At 44.2% G+C, this 19,898-nt stretch overlaps 2 protein-coding genes across 3 annotated transcripts in view; both read left to right on the top strand.

The window, feature by feature from the left end:
* Positions 1-7,512: 7,512 nt before the first annotated feature.
* Positions 7,513-9,595, top strand: FUT4 (fucosyltransferase 4). Its single transcript, XM_061143991.1, has one exon. It carries the CDS (start codon positions 7,540-7,542, stop codon positions 8,734-8,736), a length of 1,197 nt encoding a protein of 398 aa, XP_060999974.1. The 5' UTR covers positions 7,513-7,539; the 3' UTR covers positions 8,737-9,595.
* Positions 9,596-9,735: 140 nt separating this feature from the next.
* The window catches only part of PIWIL4 (piwi like RNA-mediated gene silencing 4), a 111,540-nt gene continuing 101,377 nt past the window's right edge, over positions 9,736-19,898 (top strand). For both annotated transcript variants that reach the window (XM_061143979.1, XM_061143970.1), the window contains exon 1: positions 9,736-14,751. The gene's annotated coding sequence lies outside the window, so the exon portion shown is untranslated. The remainder of the gene's footprint in view (positions 14,752-19,898) is intronic.

The raw sequence follows: 19,898 nt of genomic DNA, 5'->3' as shown, positions 1-19,898 counted from the left end.
AATCACAGCATTTTACCTTTTAAAGGAACACAGACAATCCTGAGGTCATCATATCAAAATCTTCTAACAACAATCCCTAAAGTTCTTTCTCAAACTGTGGACAGGGAAATGGGTCCTTGAGACCTTGGAGGGAACCAAGGAGGCAAAGCAGCTTTGCAGTGATGAAGAGCGGGCTCTGTGAATGGTGATCAGACAGCATCTCCAGTCTTCAATCACATCGAATTTCTCTCCTCTGACTTTAAGAGGGGCTGCTCTCCTCCTACTGTCTTAGATGCTCCTGGAAATTGTCTTTGAACAGTGACTCACGCAAAGAAGTTTGCTTTTTTTTGCAGAATTGTGTGGTGCTGCGAGGCCAGAAGTAGTTCCGGCAATGCAATCAGACAGTTGGGGCAGTGTTTATTCACCTGTAGAGTCTCTTTCTCCTGAGATCAAATGTTTGTTGAATCTGGTTAAACATTGTTATGGCTTCCCAGGTGGTGCAGTTGTAAAGAATCCGCCTGCCGATGCAGGAGACACAAGAGATGCAGGTTTGGTCCCTGGGTCCGAAGATCCCCAGAAGTAGGAAATGACAACCCGCTCCTGTATTCATGCCCAGAAAATTCCACAGACAAAGGAGCCTGGCAGTCTCTAGTCCATGGAGTAGCAAAGAGTTAGACACAACTGAGCATACAGAAACATTGCTAAGGGTAAATTCAGACCCAAAGGCTCTTTTTGGAGTGATTGAAAATAATATAACCAGCATTTTTATCGTGATTTCACCACAGTGAATCATGCAAGATTTTGGGGCTGTGGTTTATTTGACCACAGTAAGCTGGTCATGGAACTACAAAATGTGGCAATAATTCTTTGACAATAATTTTCCTTTGCCATGCATGAGCAACATGCATTTACCCTTCCATTCCCGTATGTTTTCAAAATCATTCATATGTCACTAGTTCTGCTGACTTTAATCCAGCAAGTATTTCTTAATATTTCAAGTACCTCAGACTCCTTTTAGAAGAAGAATCACAGAAACAAGCGTGATGGAATCTGATCTGACTACTTTTGTGTTCTCAGTGGTTGCTTGAGGGAAATTTGCTGGTCAAGGTGGACTTCCCTGACTTCTATGGAAAATGCACCTCCTCTCCATTTTCTGTAGTGAGTTGTGCCCTGGGTCTGTGTGAGAAGTGGGGTCAGGACAGGGGAAACGTGAGGGGATTCAGGATCCCTTCTTCCAACTGTAAAGAGCTGGGCTGCCTCCCTGAGTTCGGGTCTTGTCTTGAGTTAGGGTCTGATTGCCTTGAGTATGGCCACACATAAGCTCTGATGTGGAGCCAGTACCATAGTAAACCCAGATCAGAACTGTTTGCAATCCTGAGACTATACAGGATTTGTGCTAACTCATTTGACTGAGGACCCAGATAGACTTCAAGTGAGGTATGAAGATAGTGCTGGTGAAGATGATTGGGGAGGCCAGTATGATAGTCCATGTTTTTACCCTACACTTGTGCTATATTATTTATCTTAGTCGTTATTTTTCAGTCCAAAGTCTTTTCCATACTCTTCATGAATGAACAAAGTGAACTGTTTCATAAGTGCTTCATGAAATGTAAAATTAAAAGTGGGGATTTCGCTGGTGGTCCAGTGATTAAGACTCTGCACTTCCACCTCAGAGGATGTCGGTTCAATCCCTGGTCAGGGAACTCAGATCCCACATACTGACTGATGCAGCCAAAATAAATAAATAAAAGTGGTGTTCACTCATTCACCCATCTATTCGCTTATTTAACAAACAATTATTATACACCTTGCATGTGCCGGGCACTGCACTGTGTGATATTAACATGTTCATTGCAATGTCAACGTAATTTTCTATTTCTCTTTTTGGGCAGTAAGAAGTGGGTTTATTTAGAGAGAAACACATTCCACAGACAGATTGTGGGTCACCTCAGAAGGCCAAAATAATTTTCTGTCGTGTAAGTCTTGTATTCCATAACTTGTACACGTGACTGCAAATACACTCTAAGAAAGAGTAGTTTAACAAGGAGAATGCAGATGTAAGCCCTACAAACATTTTGAATATGATACAAATATTTCTGACTGTAAACCAGAATTTCACAATGTACCTTCTCCTGAACATCCAAAATTCTTGCATTACCTGTTCAAATCAAGTAAGAATACAGACAGAACTTGAGTGCATAAGAGTTAAAATCCTAAAGTAAGTGTAATACATTCTCATATTGACTATTCATCACAATCTTTTAGGGGCAGTAAAATTTTGCACTGAGATAAAGACCAGCAACCTTAAAAGTTGGTGCTAGTTTTATTTTTCTATCAAGGATTTAATAGGGCGATGAACAATAACTTGTGGATTGTTATGGAACTTACACAATCCTTAACAGTTATTAACTAAATAACTCCATAATCATCAGCCCAATTATGCACAGGAGAAAAATCGTATCTGACAAAAGAAATAATCACCTTTCTGCGTACGAGTTAGCTTTTCCAGTTATACCTGCTCACTGGCTGCTCCCCATTTCCTAGTAAGTATGTCATCCTGGGAGGAACTTTGCCCTTTTCTGTCTTCAAGGGAAAAAAAAAATTGAAGTATATTTAGCAGGTCAATGTTCAGTTGCAGACATCTCAGATCTAATCAAAAATAGCAACCCATTTGAGGACAGTCTGATTCTCACGGACCCCAGGCTGACTGTGAGCTTGGCGCTGGTGGGCAGACCCGGGGCAGTCACAACACATTCTGAGGCATCTCTGGAAAATAGCATCTGTCTCTGGGAAGGAGCAGTGTGTGTGTGTGCTCAGTCAGTCATGTCTGACTCTTCGTGACTATAGCCTGCCAGGCTCCTCTGTTCATGGAATTTTCCAGGCAAGAATACCGGGGTGTGTTGCCATTTCCTACTCCAGGGGCTCTTCCCCACCCAGGGATGGAACTCATGTTTCCTACATCTCCTGCTTTGGCAGGCAGGTTCTTTACCACTGCACCACTTGGGAAGTCCTGAGGAGCAGCAGGACAGGCTTAGAATGAACTCTTCCCATGGAGAAGAACAAAGCATGAGTTGAATTTTTAGGAACCACAGTTAGCCTGGTTCTTGCCCCCAGAGAATCCAGTCCCTATATCAAATTTTGGAACTGAATACACCATCCTTGGTCCCACTGTGCATGGCTCCGTCAACCATCTTGATGAAGTGAGCCTTGAATTTTGGAGCTCTCCTCTAGTTTGTCACTAAAGTTACAAACCTTTAGTCAAAATTCCTTATTGATACCTGACATTGTCATCATGCTTACGACTGAAATCCAGTTCTTCTTGTGTAATATTTTGTGGAAACTAGGAGGTCTTTAAATACATACAAAAGAAGCATTTGCTTATTGTTACAAAGTTAAAAAGAATCATAGAATGTTTAAAGTTCTAAAGTGATTTAGAATTTATTTAGAATTGCACAAGGCTGGTAGACACATGATTTCGGTGTCTGCCACTGTCCCTTCTTTCTTCTTCAGGTAAGAAGAGCACTTCACTTTTTCCTTTGGGGAATTACCTTTCCCCCATTGTTAGTCCACCGTCTTTATATGGGATTGATTCTACCCCTGAGACCCAGAAGAGGGTCTGAAGGAAGTCCACATGCCCTGACCCCAGTGATTGTTCAGGCATAGGTGCCTGGTCCGAGTTGTGCCAGTGAGACCCAGCCTAATTTGATGGAGTTTCTGATGACTGTCCTCAGGGTCCTGATTAATATATGTATAGCATTTACCACTGAAAGCCTAAGGAACTTCTTAAAGTCACAACAAGTCATTCAAGTAGCCAGCTTCTCCTGATACTTGCCCACTTTCTAGCTGGGGATCAGTGATATTAACAGAGCATGTTAATGATACAATAAGAGCATTCATTCTCTCAACAAGTATTCATTGAGATGATGAATACAACTAGATGCCTGGTTCTGTGCTAGGGATAGAGTTTGACAGAAACAGCCATGATCACTGCCCATTCATGTTCGGAAAGATGTATATACAGGCACACACAGGAGGGCCATGTGACCTACCCCAGATGTATACACATGGATGTCCAGGAGGGCTTCCTGGAGAAAGAGACTGGCCTGCTACGTATCTCTGAATTGATTCCTTTAATTTTAATCTCTTTCTCACAGCTACTATCTTAGTTCAGGCTCTCATTTCACATCTTAATTATAGCAAGAGCTTTCTAACTGGACTAGATACTTCTACTCTTATCCTGGTCCCTAATACCCAATTTCCCTGGCGGCTCGGATGGAAAAGAATCTGCCTGCAATGTGGGAGACCTGGGTTCGACCCTTGGGTTGGGAAGATTCCCTGGAGAAGGGCATGGCAACCCACTCCAGTGTTCTTGTCTGGAGAATCCCCATGGACAGAGGAGCCTGGCGGGCTACAGTCCAAATGGTCAGACACGACTGAGCAACTAAGCACCATACCCAGTTCATTCTTCACTGATGACAGAATGATTTCTTAGCAACATTTTATTGACATACTATACATACATAAAATTACATATGTAAGCATACAGTCTGATGAATTTCCTCAACCAAATATACCCACTAACCAGTGCCCACATCAATAAACACGGCCAGCACACCAGAAGCCCATCTCATGTGTATATCCATCTCCTTTCACAAGTGAGCTTTTAAGAATACTAATCTTGATGGACATGTACACACAGCTATATTTAAAATGGATAACTAACAAGGTCCCATTGTATAAAGCATGGAACTCTGCTCAATGTTATGTGGCAGCCTGGATGAGAACGGAGTTGTGGGGAGAATGGATACATGTATATGTGTGGTTGAGTCCCTTGCTGTCCACCTGAAACTATCACAACATTGTTAACTGGTTATATTGTTGTTGTTTTTCAGTTGCTGAATCATGTCCAACTCTGCGACCCCATGGACTGTAGTCCAACAGGCTTCTCTGTCCATAGGGATTTTTCCAGGCAAGAAAACTGGAGTGGGTTGCCATTTCCTTCTCCAGGAGTCAAACACTTGCTCCTTGGAAGAAAAGCAATGACAAACCTAGACAGCGTATTTTAAAAAGCTAGACATCACTTTGCCTAAAAAGATTCGTCTAGCCAAAGCTATGGTTTTTCCAGTGGTCATGTCTGGATGTGAGAGTTGGACCGTAAAGAAGACTGAGCTCTGAAGAACTGATGCTTTCAAACTGTGATGCTGGAGAGATTCCTGAGAATCCCTTGGCCAGCAAGCTCAAACCAGTCAGTCTAAAGGAAACCAACTCTGATTATGCACTGAAAGGACTGATGCTGAAGCTGAAGCTTCAATACTTTGGCCACTTGGTGCAAAGAGCCGACTCATTGGAAAAGACCCTGATGCTGTGAAAGATTGAGGGCAGGAGGAAAAGGGGGCGACAGACGATGAGATGGTTGGATGGCATCACCAACCCAACGGACATGAGTTTGAGCAAACTCAGGGGGATAGTGAAGGACAGGGAAGCCTGATGTGCTGCAACTCCACTGGGTTGCAAAGAGTCAAACATGACTGAGCGAGTGAACAACAACAAAGGAAAATTGAATAAATAAGCAAGCAGATTAACATCTACCAAATGCCAAACACGATGTTAGGCTCTATCTATGATGTCTCATTTTACTGAAGTGGGGGAGAGAGGATGGGCATAAAGGTATAGATTTCTAAATCGTATAAAAAAAAAACCCAACATGTCCTTTCCTTCCTTTGAGTGAAAGGAAGTTATTCATTCATTTATAGTTTTTTCTTTCTAATTAAAAACAAACTGGAGAATCACCGAGATATCTTATTTCAAAGCCTAACTGCTTAACTATTAATAGCTTGAAAAGTGATTCTATGGAAAGAAAAACATTATAAAAAGTTTCGGTGTGGGAGAAAGTATCACTAGGTTGATGGGTATAGCCAGAGCACCTAACACTGTTCATTCAGCTTCCAAACTGTCAGTGTAGGCAGACAGGAAGTGCCACCTGAAACCATTTTATGTAAGCTTTTACCATCTGTACTTGGTTTTCAATGAAAAAGTTTTTCACAATAAATCCAAACGGCATAACATCAAAAACACCTGTCAGGTTGGCCCCTTCCCAGCAAGTCTATTTCTTCCCTAACATCTTGTAACTTACCTGGTAGTGGGCTGGGTCACCACCCATGCACTGCTGGGCTCTAAAAATTCTCTCAAAACTGCCCGCTCTTCTCAGGTCAGCAGCCCGCCCATGCCCTATTTAGAAATTTGCTGAAGAAAAGTTTAGTTACATAAATGAAGGTCAAAATCCAGAAATTCAAAATCAAGCCATAGGGAAAAAATTCCTTAAGTCACTGTGGAGGTAGATGCCTCGGTTGCTTCGCTGATCAACCGGAAGGTACCACTGCGATACTTGCCGTTTATATCCTGAACTTGGATGCTATGATATTTATCTTAGTCATCATTTTATAGTCCTGTGTTTTGTATGATCTTCCTATTCCTAAGTGCCGATACTAAGCCGATTCTTAAGTGCTTAGAAGGGAAAAAATGGTGTTCATTCATTCAACTCATTGAATAGGCAGGAATTTCCCTGAGGACAATGGCCTCAAGGGCCACATTTTTACGTTTGGTTTACGAGTTCTCCTAGCCCTGGTACAAAGAAAGCTTTGAGCCAGCAGGCAGAAGCGTTCATTCAGTGGTGGAGGGAAGAAACAGAACAATTCCATTGTTCAGAAGCAATTCTCTCTCCACTGCTGGAGCGAAAGGCAAAGCGAAGGTCCTTTTGACAGCAGGCTTTCCTGGAAAACTTGGTTTCACAAAATGCACCACCTCTGTGGGCCGCGCCGAGGAGGCCGAGTGCAGGGCCTGCGGGGTGGGTGGCAGGTCACAAGATCAAGGCTGCGCCCCCGTCCGCTCCGCACTTCGGCCTCGCGCGCTCCCTTCCTCCCGCCGGCGTCACCGGCCCCGGACGGCACGAGAGGAAGGAAGCGGTTCCCCGGTCCCACCCCCGGGCCGCCTTTCTCCGGTGCCCGCCTCCTCTCGCGCCGCCGCCGCGGCTTCGGAGGGTCTCACGCCGCCTGCCCGCGCCAGGGGATGAACCCGGCCCTCACCCTGGAAGGCAAGCGTCTGGGCCACCGCGATTGAGGGCCGGGGCGTATCTGGGAGGGAATATTACAGGCCGGGGCTTGGGGTGTGCGGAGAGAGGCATCCGGAGCCGCGGGTGGGGCGCGGCCGGGGAATCCAGAAACCCTGGAGGGGCGCGGAAGTGGACGGAGGCGCAGCAGGAGGCGCCCGGGGCCCGGCCGGGCCGGTCGGGCCGGGGGCGCGGTGGAGGGGAGGGGCCCAGCGGCGCCAGGTTGGGCCGTCGGGTCCGCCCCCCTCGCCCGGGAACCTCGCCGGGAGGGGAGCGGCGGGGAGGAGAGCGGGACCCGCGGGTCCTCAGATCCCGGGACCGCCCTCTCGCGCTCCAGGGCGGGGGGCGAGCGCCTAAGAAAGCTGGAGCCGCCTCGGCAGCATGAGAGCGGGCGCCGGCGCTCCACGCTCGCGGCCGCGCGGCGGGCGGCGGCGGCGGCTCTGCCGGCGCTGTCCATGCGCGCGCGCTGGGGCCGGCGGGGCTCCCGGCGCGGAGGCCCGGGGCTGCCAGGCACCCACTTGGCGCTGCTGGCCGCCAGCCTGCTGTCCACCGTCCTGGCCATCTACGTTTGCTTGAAGCAGCTGCCGCCTCTGCCCTGGGCCTCCCCTGGCCCGCCGCGGCCGGTGAACGTGCTGCTGTGGTGGGAGCCGTTCAGGGGCCGACACAACTCCGGCAGGCCGCCCCCCGACTGCCAGCGGCGCTTCAACATCAGCGGCTGCGTCTTGCACACGGATCGCGCGGCCTACGGGGAGGCCCAGGCGGTGCTCTTCCACCACCGAGACCTGGTGAAGGGACCCCCGGACTGGCCCCCGCCCTGGGGCGTCCAGATGCCCCCGGCGGAGGAGCAGAAAGTGCTGGCGATGGACGACGAGAGGCAAGCGGCTGAGGCCAAAGCCCTGGCCGCCTTGGGCCCCCGGCCCCCCGGCCAGCGCTGGGTGTGGATGAACTTCGAGTCGCCCTCCCACTCCCCGGGGTTGCAGGGCCTGGCAGGTAACATCTTCAACTGGACGCTCTCCTACAGGGCCGACTCGGACATCTTCGTGCCTTACGGCTACCTCTACCCCAGGACCCATCCCAGCGAGCAGCCGCCGGGGCTGGTCCCCCCGCTGGCCCGGAAGCAGGGGCTGGTGGCCTGGGTGGTGAGCAACTGGGACGAGCGCCAGGCGCGCGTGCGCTACTACCGCCAGCTGAGTCAGTTCGTGCCCGTGGACGTGTTCGGCAAGGCCGGGCCCGGGCAGCCGCTGCCCGACGCGGAGCTCGTGCACACGGTGGCCCGCTACAAGTTCTACCTGGCCTTCGAGAACTCGCAGCACCTGGATTATATCACCGAGAAGCTCTGGCGCAACGCCTTCCTGGCTGGGGCCGTGCCAATCGTGCTGGGCCCCAACCGCACCAATTACGAGCGCTTCGTGCCCTCCTATGCCTTCATCCACGTGGACGACTTCCCTTCCGTGTCCTCCCTGGCCGCCCACCTGCAGTTCTTGGACCGCAACCCGACCGCCTATCGCAGCTACTTCAGGTGGCGCCGGAGCCATGCCGTGCACGTCACCTCCTTCTGGGATGAGCCCTGGTGCCTCGCCTGCCAGGCTGTGCAGAAGGCTGGGAACCAACGCAAGAGTGTCCCCAACTTGGCTGGCTGGTTTCAACAGTGAGGTCACTGTCCCCGGGTGTGACCCTGGAGGCCAAGTCTGGATGCTCTGCGGTGCCTCTCCTTGACCACTGAGTCGTGGGACTGCATTTCCCAAATACCTGTTTTTAATCTATGGGAACAAGTTGATTTACCAGTTAATCTCATTCAACACAAAGACTGGGTGGGAAGGATCCTGGGTGCTCGTGGGTTTTGCATAACTCGTGGTTGTCTGAGGGCATCCGAGTTCAGGGGTGAAGAAGGGGACCTTTGCTCCTCCTTGTAAGTTGAGAAAACAGTTTACCTACAAGAAACCATGGTCCCGTGGCTCTGAATTTCCTCATCTGCCACAGGCTATATTTGTGACCTCTGCTGAGTCCAAATTTCACAGACTCCTCCACTCACATGTCCCTGGGCCAAATGCTGCAAAACCCTGGCTTTAGAAAGAGACTTGTTGCAGGATAGCAAAGGGACTGTGGCTACCAGTGGGTCTTACTCTTTGTACCTGGATTCCTCAAAGCCTCATCGCCTAAGAAAGGTGAGGAGGGTGGTCCAGGCCTCCACTGACTTCAGTAACAACTAGTGTTGTTTGTTCCCCTGCTTTATGAATGGAAACAAGATGCTGGATTGTCCTTGGAGAAGAGTGAGAGTGAATATTTGGTGTACCTCGCTTCATACAAATGTATTCCTGAAAGGCCGCTTTTTAATCAAATCCACTCTTATAAGAGAGCGCAGTGTTTAATGGAACCCTGTGGAGAATCCCTTTACAATGTGAATAATCATCTCCTGATTTCTTCTCTATCCGTTTTTCTATAACCTAGATTTTTTAAAAACCATAATTACAGATGTGAAAATAAAGCAGAAGCAACCTTTTTCTCCCTTCACCCCAGAAATCCAGCCTATGTTTACCTAGAAAAGGAAGCCATAATGTCATTTTCCACAGAATTATTTATTTTTGTGTCTTTACTGGAGCTGAAATTTAAACCCGGAAAGTCAGTCCTCCAGGGGTGCCGGCATTACCTCTCTGCAGAACAGGGAGTGAGGTTGCACTGTATAATGGAATCATGCAAAAGGAAAAAAGTCTCCTGGCTGTTAATGGCCGTTTTTGACTCTTGTCAGTTTGAAGTTAAATGTTTGGTTGCTAGGGAATAGAACTAAATCAGTGCCTGCAGTAAAACTTTATCATTTGTTACAAAAATCTGCAATTCTCCCTGGGGCCATCAGGTTCCCCTTCTGGCCTGCCCAGTAGTATGTTCATGTAGGTGCTTAGTTGCTTAGTCATGTCTGACTCTTTGTGACCCTATGAACTGTAGCCTGCCAGGCTCTTCTGTCCATGGGATTCTCTAGGCAAGAATACTGGAGTGGGTTGCTATTCCCTTCTCCAGGGGATCTTTCTGACCCAGGAATCACACCCAGGTCTCCTGCATTGCAGGCAGATTCTTTACCATCCAGATACCAACATTTCTACGGCCCTTGAGACTGTGCTGTGGGATCCACCTTGTAAATATATCCATTGACTAAAAACTGTCGAATGAACAGCATGTTAGGTGTCACCATGTACCTGCACTGTGTGAAACCCTGAGCGTGACAAAGACAAAAATATGTAAGGCAGGATCCCTGTCTTGAAGGCTCTTGAAATCTACCTTTGTCAAAAAGCAATTGGCAGACCTTATTTGTTAAAGTAACATTCTTTTTTTTTAATTAACATATTGTTGATTTACAATGTCATGTTAGTTTCAGGTGTGCGCCAAAGTGATTGAGTTTTATATATAATATATATATTATCTATGCATGCTAAGTAGCTTCAGACGTGTCCAGCTGTTTGTGACCCTATGGACTGTAGTCCTACAGGCTTCTCTTTCCATAGGTTTCTCCAGACAAGAATACTGGAGTGGGTAAACATTCCCTTCTCCAGGGGATCTTTCTGACCCACAGGTTGAACCCGAGTCTCTTATGTCTCCTGCATTTGCAGGCCAGTTCTTTACCACTAACCCCACCTGGGAAGCCCTACATTCTCTGTAACATATATTATAGATAATATATATTGTTTTTCAGATTCTTTTCTATTATAGCTTATTACAAGATATTGAATATAGTTCTCTGTGATATACAGTAGGTCCTTGTTGTTTATCTTTTACATATAGTTGTGTGTATCTGTTAATCCCAAACTCCTAATTTGAAGAGGAGGAATAAATCAGGAGTAAAGTGACATTCTTAATAGTACCATAAATCAATTATTAGAAAGCCAGTTGATTTAAAGCCTAAAATAATGGGGTCTTTTTTTCCTCCTTGATTTATTATAATAAGCACCCTCAGTGACTAATTATTACGGGTGAGGTCCAACATTAATTAGGTTTATACAGAATTCTGCTGTAAACAGTAATTTTGCATTTGATTAGTACAATGAGCTGATTCATAAAGTAACTTTTATTTGTAAACATTTGTTGCAGACTTTAAAAACTCACTAAAATCTAGGTGCTTCAGTTCTTCCTTTTCCTTAAAAAGAGAAATTGAAATCCCTGGATAAAATTTCCTCATTAAAATAGTATGGGCAAAATTACAATATCAAGTAGAGTCATTCAATAAAGAAGGAAAAATTCTACTTTTTAAATAACTATTTATGACTTATTGGCTAATGATCTTGGGGTTATTGGAAATCTACATGGGACAGTTGGGGGATAGTTTGGATTGTGAAGGTAATCTGGCTTAGATTTGAATTCCAGCCATGTGACCTCAGGCAAATGAGTAATAACCCTGGGCCTCAGTTTTCTCATCTTAAATGGAGCAGGAAATGGCTTCACAGCGGCTTATGAGCTGTTCAGAGAACAGAGTAAAAAGGTGCCTAACACATAGTGGTGACTCAATTGGTGACAGAAAAATAGGGTTTTTTCCCCTTGGAGTGATTTCAGGGTGCCTCCATATCCACTTATATGGATTATAAAATTAAATCTCAAGATATGTTACAGAATATATCTGAAATAAAAAGCAAGTGACCTCATATCATGTATTTCAAATGAATCCCTAAAGCTAATGCTTTCTTTGAAAAAAAATTTTTTTTTAATTTGTTAAGTTATATTAAGTTTTTGTTGTTAAATTAAGTATTATTTTACTAATACTCTCTTTAGTATTAAGTCTGTTTAAAACTAACCATGTATTTTTTTATTGCTAAGCATGAGGAAGGATAATTGCAGTGTTATTCATGGGCAAATTCTAGGTAAGGAAAAAAACAGTGTATTTTAAGGCTAATCTCATCAAAGAGCAGGAGAAATGGGCAATTGCTCATTTTATATAATTTCATTTTTCAAGTCATTCTAAGTTGAGTAATTTAAAATTTCATATACGTTAGTACAAAAATACATAGAAATACATCACATATTCCAAAGTGGCTTTCTTAAACTTTTCTTTCCAATTTATTACAAATTTAATTTATTATCTTTAGTGCTTGATGACTTTAATTACTAGTGCACCTGGAATGATATTGACAGCAGGAAGACAGTCTGACTCACCTTCAGTATTTACAGGTCTTTTCCAGTTTCCAAACCCTTCCTTAACAGTAATTTAGAGGAGACAGGGTAGCTTCATGGAAAGAGCTCACAATCTGGAGTCCAAACCTGGGTGTGTGGTTCTGCCACTGTCTGCCTCTGTGACCCTGATTAGGCAAGTTACTTAAATTAACTTTCTCCTTTATAGTGCTTGAATGCCCCTTGCAAAACAAGGATTAAATGTGATGACGTTTGCCAAGGTGCTTTGTACATTGTAAAATGCTGTACAGTTTCAGCGTACTCTAAATTTTCAAAGCTCTAGAGCAGGTGTCAGCACAGCTTTTTTCTGTAAAGAAGCAGAGTAAATATTTCAGGTTTTACTGACCATACAACCTCTATTGCTGGTACTAATCTCTGCTGTTGGTGGTGCAAAGGCAGCCAATACCTATCTGTAAACAAAGGTGGTGACATAGTTTGTTAACTCTGCTCCAGACTTTCAGAGCTAGAGGAATTTGAGAAGCTTCCTGATGGAGTTTTCTTAGAAGGGATTTAAGAATTGGAATATGAGAATCTTGGAGGTGGTTATTCCTAGATTACTAGGTCAGCTTTACAACATTTCTCAATTGTCTTATTGGGGCAAATTATTTAAGCTTTCTGTGTTTTGATAGTCTCATCTCTAATTGAAGGTAATTATATATAATTTATGAAGGTGTTGGGAGAATTAGAAAAGACACTTAAAGTACTCAGGACAGTGTTGGCAACTCAGGAAGCACCTGAAAGATGTTAGCTGTGATGATCACCTGTCATTTTACAGAGAAGAGAGTGGAAGTCCAGATGTAGTTAAGGACTTGTCTAAGATTACAGTAATAGTTGGGGCTTCCCTCGTGGCTCATGTGGTAAAGAATCTGCCTGCAATGCAGGAGACCTGAGTTCGATCCCTGGGTGGAGAAGATCCCCTTAGAGAAGGCAACCCACTCCAGCGAATTCTCCATTGCCTAGAGAATTCCATGGACAGAGGAGCCTGGCAGGCTAAAGTCCATGGTGTCACAGAGAGTTGGACACTGGAGCTACTAACACTTCCAGTTTTACTTCACAGTAATAGTGGCAGAACCAGACAAGCTTGTGCAAGGCACAACCCCTTTGAGCCTTTGTCACTTGAACTGAAAAATGGGGGGGTTGGGCAACATCTTCTTTTGCGACCTTCTAGTTCCATTGTCCTTACTTGACTAACTGGCACCCTAGGGCTTAAAGAACTAATTTACTTCCCTAAGTGCCTTCCCGTCTGGAAATGACTTACTATGCAGCATCAGTAAATTGGCAAAAAAAAAAAAAAAATGCAGGCAACAGAGAGGGAGACTCTGATGTGGCATTAATATAAAATAAATATATTTATATAGAATATGTAATTATAAATTTACATTATATATGTGAACATATTGTTATTGTTCAGTCGCTAAGTCATGTCTGACTCTACAACCCCTTGGACTGCAGCTCATCAAGCTCCCCTGTCTCCCACTATCTCCTGGAGTTTGTCAAATTCAATGTCTGTAGAGTCAATGATACTATCTAACCATCTCATCCTCCACCGCCCCCTTCTCCTTTTGCCTTCAGTCTTTCTCAGCATCAGGGACTTTTCCAGTGAGTCAATCTTCGCATCAGGTGGCCAAAGTATTGGAGCTTCAGTTTCAGCACCAGTCATCCCAATGAAAATATTCAGGGTTGATTTCTTTTAGGATTGACTGGTTTGATCTCCTTGCAGTCCAAGGGACTCTCAAGAATCTTCCAGGAGTGCAATTCAAAAGCATCAATTCTTCAGCGCTCAGCCTTCTTTATGGTCTAACTCTCACATCTGTATATGACTGCTGGAGAAACCATAGCTTTGACTATATGGACCTTTGTCAGCAAAGTGATGTCTCTGCTTTTTAATATGCTGTCTAGGTTTTTGATGTCTTTCCTTCCAAGGAGCAAGTATCTTAATTTCATGGCTGCAGTCACTGTGCACAGTGATTTTGGAGCCCAAGAAAATAAAATCTGTTACTGCGTCCACTTTTCCCCCTTCCTCTTGCCATGAAGTGGTGGGACTGGATGCCGTGACCTTAAGTTTTTTGATGTTGTGTGTGTATACATGTATGATACACTGCATGCCTTAAGTATCAGAGAAGGAGCCAAGTCCTTGGCAATTAGTATGGTAAATAATTACATTGAATACATTTCAGTCAATTTTGAATGTTTCTCAGGGACTTTTAAGGTGCACATTCTAATAACAAATTGAGTATTTATGTACCCAAGTTCAGATTATTTTGACAAAACGATTAAAGTAATGAGATCAAAAATAACTCTTTTTTTATGATGTATATTCCCCAGGTACTAGTGAATTCAACAATGATATATTGGGTGTTTCTTGGTCAAGGGGTTTCTGTAAGCTCACTGGTTCTAGAAAGGGAACTGAAATGTGATGACGTTGCCTTTTCTGAACCACACAAGGTCTCATTCAGCTTGCCTTCTGCTCTTTCTTGTCTGGCTTCTTCACTTTAAACCAGTGACTCCTCTCCAAGGGTGTAAGTAGCATACTCTTTTCTCTTATTCCAGTTTATTTTGCTAAGTGCTCAGATGTCCTCTGTACTATCTCTAGCTTCTGTGCACTAAATTAAATAATACCATTTTTAAAAGAGGTGGAATAATGGGAGTTCCCTGGCCATCCAGTGGTTAGGATTTTGTACATTCATTGCCAAGGGCTGGGTTTGATTCCTGGTCAGGGAATTAAGATCCCACAAGCTATGCATCATGGCCAAAAAATTAAAAATAAAAGAGGTGAACTAAAGTCTGGGACTGTGATGGTAGGCAGAGGTATCTCTCTTCTTAACTGCTGATGCTCAAATTATTAAAAGGGGAAAAGAGGAACTCGGAAGATCACTATTTCCCCTAGTTTCCCTTCTCCAATAGGCACACACTGATGTGCTCATTTAAGTACTGAAAAATGATGATGGTCAGTAGGGGGTAGGAGCAGGTGTGACAGGAAAAGAGGACTCCATAATGAAAGAGTTAAAAGAAATGCATTATAAAGCAGAACAGGTGGTGAGTATATGTGAGGAGGGAAGAGAAAAAGAAAGACTTTGGGGTAAAATAAGTACAAAGAGCTTGAAGAGAAAGTGAGAAGATAGAAAAAGAGGAGAGGGAAGATATAGTGGGATGACAAAGAAAGTAGGATAAAGGAGGAACATCTGTCTGGAGAATGAAGGGACAGTAAAATCTACCATTCAATACCACTGTCCTCCAAAGAAACCTTTGTTCCCCTGTGAAATGCAGCGTCCTTTGGCAAATGAGAAGCAAAATCATGAAGTTTAAAATTACTGACAAAGAGTCAGGAACTTAACAAGGAATAAACTAACATTTCAGCAGAAATATGGAAGTGCCCTTAATTGATTACAACAGCTTCTTGAACTCTTGTGAATGCTTCTTCTCATCTTGGAAAAAATCACGTTTGTGACAGATTATTTTATTTTTTACTTCCAGTCAGCATGCTTCAACTGTACTCAGTATCTACTTTTAGAGAAATTTATTGTGTTTTAAAATAGCCATAATCACCAACTGACTCCACTGAGGAAGAGTCAGAGGAAAACAGAAGGGATAAAGAACGTTTAGTACCTTATTAGTGTCATGGGGAACCTACTGTAAAACTATTTCAAGTAACTTGTAAAGAATTGTATTTCTGAGATCTTCAATTTAGAGTTTTTGAAAATTACTGAATCTTCCCTAAATATGCTAAAAACTAATACTCTGTTAGATCATGAGAATTACAAGTCTTAATCTGAATTATAGGGAAATGGATTTCAACAGCATTTTACAAACATTTTTTGGGTGTCTGTTCTGTGCAGATACTGTGCTAGGACTTGGGGATGTAAATGGAACTAAGGCAAGCACTCTGCACTCAAAAAGTATATGTCCTGCACTCACTGACATAAATCACAGCAACATCTTTTTTGATACATCTCCAGGAATAATGGAAATAAAAACAAACAAAAAAAAATGGGACCTACTTAAACTCAAAAACTTCTGCACAGCAAAGAAAACAGTAAGCAAAATGAAAAGCCAACCCACAGGTGGGGAGAAAATATTTGCAAATGAAGTGATTGATAAGGGGTTAGTCTCCAAAATTCACAAGCAGCCCGTGATGCTGAACAGCGTCAAAACAACCCACTCCAAAATGGGCAGAAGACCTAAATAGACAGTTCTCCAAAGAGGACATACACACGGCAAATAGGCACATGAAAAGATGTTCAGTATCACTAATTATCAGATTAATGCAAATCAAAACTACAGTGAGGTATCACTTCACACCAGCTAGAGTGACTGGCATCAAAAAATCCACAAACAGTAAGTGCTATAGAGAGCGTGGAGAGAAGGGAGCCCCTTACACTGTTGGTGGGAATGTAAGTTGGTACAGCCACTAGGGAGAATAGTATAGAGGTTCCTTAAAAAACAAATAGAGCTACCTTATGACCCATCAGTCCCACTCCTGGGCATATATCCAGAGAAAATCATGGTCTGAAAAGAAACATGCACCCAGTGTTCATTGCAGCACTGCTTATAATAGCCAAGACATGGAACTAACCTAAATGTCAATCTGTATAGGGATTTTGCTCTCCTAGCAGCTAGGCACACCCACTCATACCCTTTGGTTTTCTCCTTCTCATAATATTAGATAAACACTTTAGAAATTTCTGCTCTACTTCCTGAAACTTATTCTGAAATACAATGAGGCACCACCATCACACTGATCAAACAGAAACATGTTTAGATAAAAATGAGTCACATCTAAGGATTTCTCAAGCCACCTTCTTTGATATACATTTGTTACTTTTAAACAAGGATTTTTTTGCTAGAAATTGTAGCTCACTAATATGTGTTATTTATTAAGCTCCTAGTATATGCAGGGTGCTTTACATATTTCCTTTTCTGTTTTTTAACTGTTTACATTTTAGACATTGTGGTAGTCGGTCTTCAAGATAACCCCCATTGACTCCTGCTCCCTGTGGTCCACACCTTTGTGTAATTATTTCCTTTTGAGTTTGGTCTGGATTAGAAGAATATGGCAGAAGTGAAAAGCTGACACTTCCGAAATTAGATCATGAAAGGCCTGGTTCTCCATTCTGGGGGCCTTTCTTGCATTATAGCTTGCTTGCTCTGACAGGATGTGAGCTACCCTGGGACAGGAAACAGGGGGAGGCCCTCTGACCAACCCAGTGAGGAACTGGGTCCTGCCCACCAGATGCGGGAACCTCCAGAGGAGACCCAGGCCCGGCTGACATCTTAACTGCAACCTCTTAAGAGACCCTGGCACCCCACTCCAGTCCTCTTGCCTGGAAAATCCCATGGATGGAGGAGCCTGGTAGGCTGCAGTCCATGGGGTCGCTAAGAGTCGGACACGACTGAGCGACTTCACTTCACTTTTCACTTTCCTGCATTGGAGAAGGAAATGGCAACCCACTCCAGTGTTCTTGCCTGGAGAATCCCAGGGACGGGGGAGCCTGGTGGGCTGCCATCTATGGGGTCGCACAGAGTCGGACAAGGCTGAAGCGACTTAGCAGCAGCAGCAAGAGACCCTGAGTCAGAGACCCCAAGGTGAGGCATGCCCAGATTCCCGGCCCACAGGATCTGTAAGATAATAGATGTCTCCTGTTTTAGGGTTTCTGTAGGGGTATTCGTTATGTAACAATAGATCGCTAACACTGGTATTTTTCCCATTTTAGAGATAAGAAAAATGATAAACAGGTTAGGCACGCACAGTCCTGCAGATAGTACCCAAGCCAGGATTCTAATATAACTCCATTTGATTCCAAATCTTTCATTATAGTACCCTGTCTTTCATTAAGTCTAAGTTTTGCAGTAACTGTGAGGTATGCCCCTCTGTCCGAATATGTAATAAGTTTCCCTAATCTTTTGCTGATTAAATAGGCAATCTTCTCAACTCCTCTAAATTTGGATTTTTCTCATCTGTAAAATATGGAGGCACATATTTAGCATTGGCTTACCAGGAAGCTTGCTGGGACCTCGGTGTCTGGGCATTTGGGAAGAAGCAGGATTCAGAACTGGGAGGGGCTTAAGTTAGTTGCTCAGTCTTGTCCAGCTCCTTGCGACCCCATGGACTGTAGTTTGCCAGTCTCCTCTTCTCCATGTGATGCTCCAGCAAGAATTCTGGAATGGGTTGCCCTTTCTTCCTCCAGGGGATCTTTCTGACCCAGGGATCAAACCCAGGTCTCCTGCATTGAAGGGTTTAGACAAGGGTAATTGACTCACTAGAGGCAATGCCTTTGGGTGGCAGCCAGTAGCTCTTACTATGGTATCAACGAAAGCCCAGAGACCTCATGGTGAGGGACAGATTCAAGTTAATAGCAGTTTTGACCTTGTGGATTGAATACAAGAGTGTCCGTGTGGCCAAATGGGTAGTGGTAACCTTGCTGTTTCAGGTGGTCGATCCATGTGGTTTAAAGCAGGATCACAACAATGGGATGGGAGTGCATAAGTGGGGTCCAGCCCCTAAGTGGATAAGGTTGGCAAGAGCTAGAGAAGATTCCAAGTCTTCTGAGCAGAGCTGGGGAAGGAGACTAGAAAACATAATTGCTTTTCTTGATGGGTCTGTCTGGTGCCAGATTCCTCATTCTTTGCATTCTAGTTCTTTGCATTCCCAGTGAAGGAACAACAGAAGATGCGGTAACATGAAAGGGTGCTGACCCTTGTAAAATATGGAGCCCTGGCCATTGATCTCAGCTCTTGACTTCTTGTAGCCATGGCCCTGAATTTTCTTAGATGACTCAGTTTATAGCATTTTGTAATGTATGCGTGGGACTTCCCTTGTGGCTTAGAGGTGAAGAATTTGCCTGCCAATGCAGGAGATGGGGGTTCAGTCCCTGGGTCAGAAAGATCCCCTGGAGAAGGAAATGGCAACCCATATCAGTCTTCTTGCCTGGGAAATCCCATGGAGAGAGGGGCCTGGCAGGCTTTCATGGGGTCACAAAAGAGTCGGCCACAACTTAGCAACTAAACCACAACAACAAATTATTTAGTTTTGAAAATCAGTGTAATAATTTTGAGTTGTGGTCACTGAAATAACTATTGAAGGACTTTCCTAATGGTCCAGCGTTTAAGACCCTGTGCTTCCATTGCAGGGGGCAAGGGTTCAATCCCTGTGGAGGAGCTAAGATCCTTCATGCCACACAGTATTGCTCAGATTTTATCATCGCTTCTAGCTATTTCTGTTTGTCTGTAGCTTAAGTAATATATGTCTACTAGTAACAGAAACATAATTCTAGGACGAAGATGCCTTCGATATGAATATAATTTCAGAATAATGACACCATAGCAAGAAAGGAAATGGCTGATATTTAAGAGAGGATAGATAATTCTAGTTTTAGAGTAATTCTTACAGGAGAAATCCGCAAATCCACATTATGTCAGTAATACATAGATCAAAATGTTTTAGCTAGCTACCAAACTCCTTTGTAAAGTGCCTTTTTTTAGTGTTACATAAAAATTTCAGCTTCAATCCAAGAGAGCATCTTTTGAATAAACTTCTTCCATCTCGAAACTTCTGATTCTCTAAAAGCAAAGAAATAATCAGGAGCCTCCAGTGCGCAGCTCAGCACATCTCCCTGGTCTCCCACCATGCACGCCCCTCCCCTCCCAAAAAGAAGTTTGTCCCGATTGG

Source organism: Dama dama, chromosome 1, assembly GCF_033118175.1.
Source record: "Dama dama isolate Ldn47 chromosome 1, ASM3311817v1, whole genome shotgun sequence".
NCBI classification, from domain to species: domain Eukaryota; kingdom Metazoa; phylum Chordata; class Mammalia; order Artiodactyla; family Cervidae; genus Dama; species Dama dama.
This window is presented reverse-complemented; position numbering and strand designations above follow the sequence as displayed.

Excerpts from the sequence above, each read along its gene's own strand:
- FUT4 (XM_061143991.1), top strand. The coding sequence starts at position 7,540 with ATGCGCGCGCGCTGGGGCCGGCGGGGCTCCCGGCGCGGAGGCCCGGGG.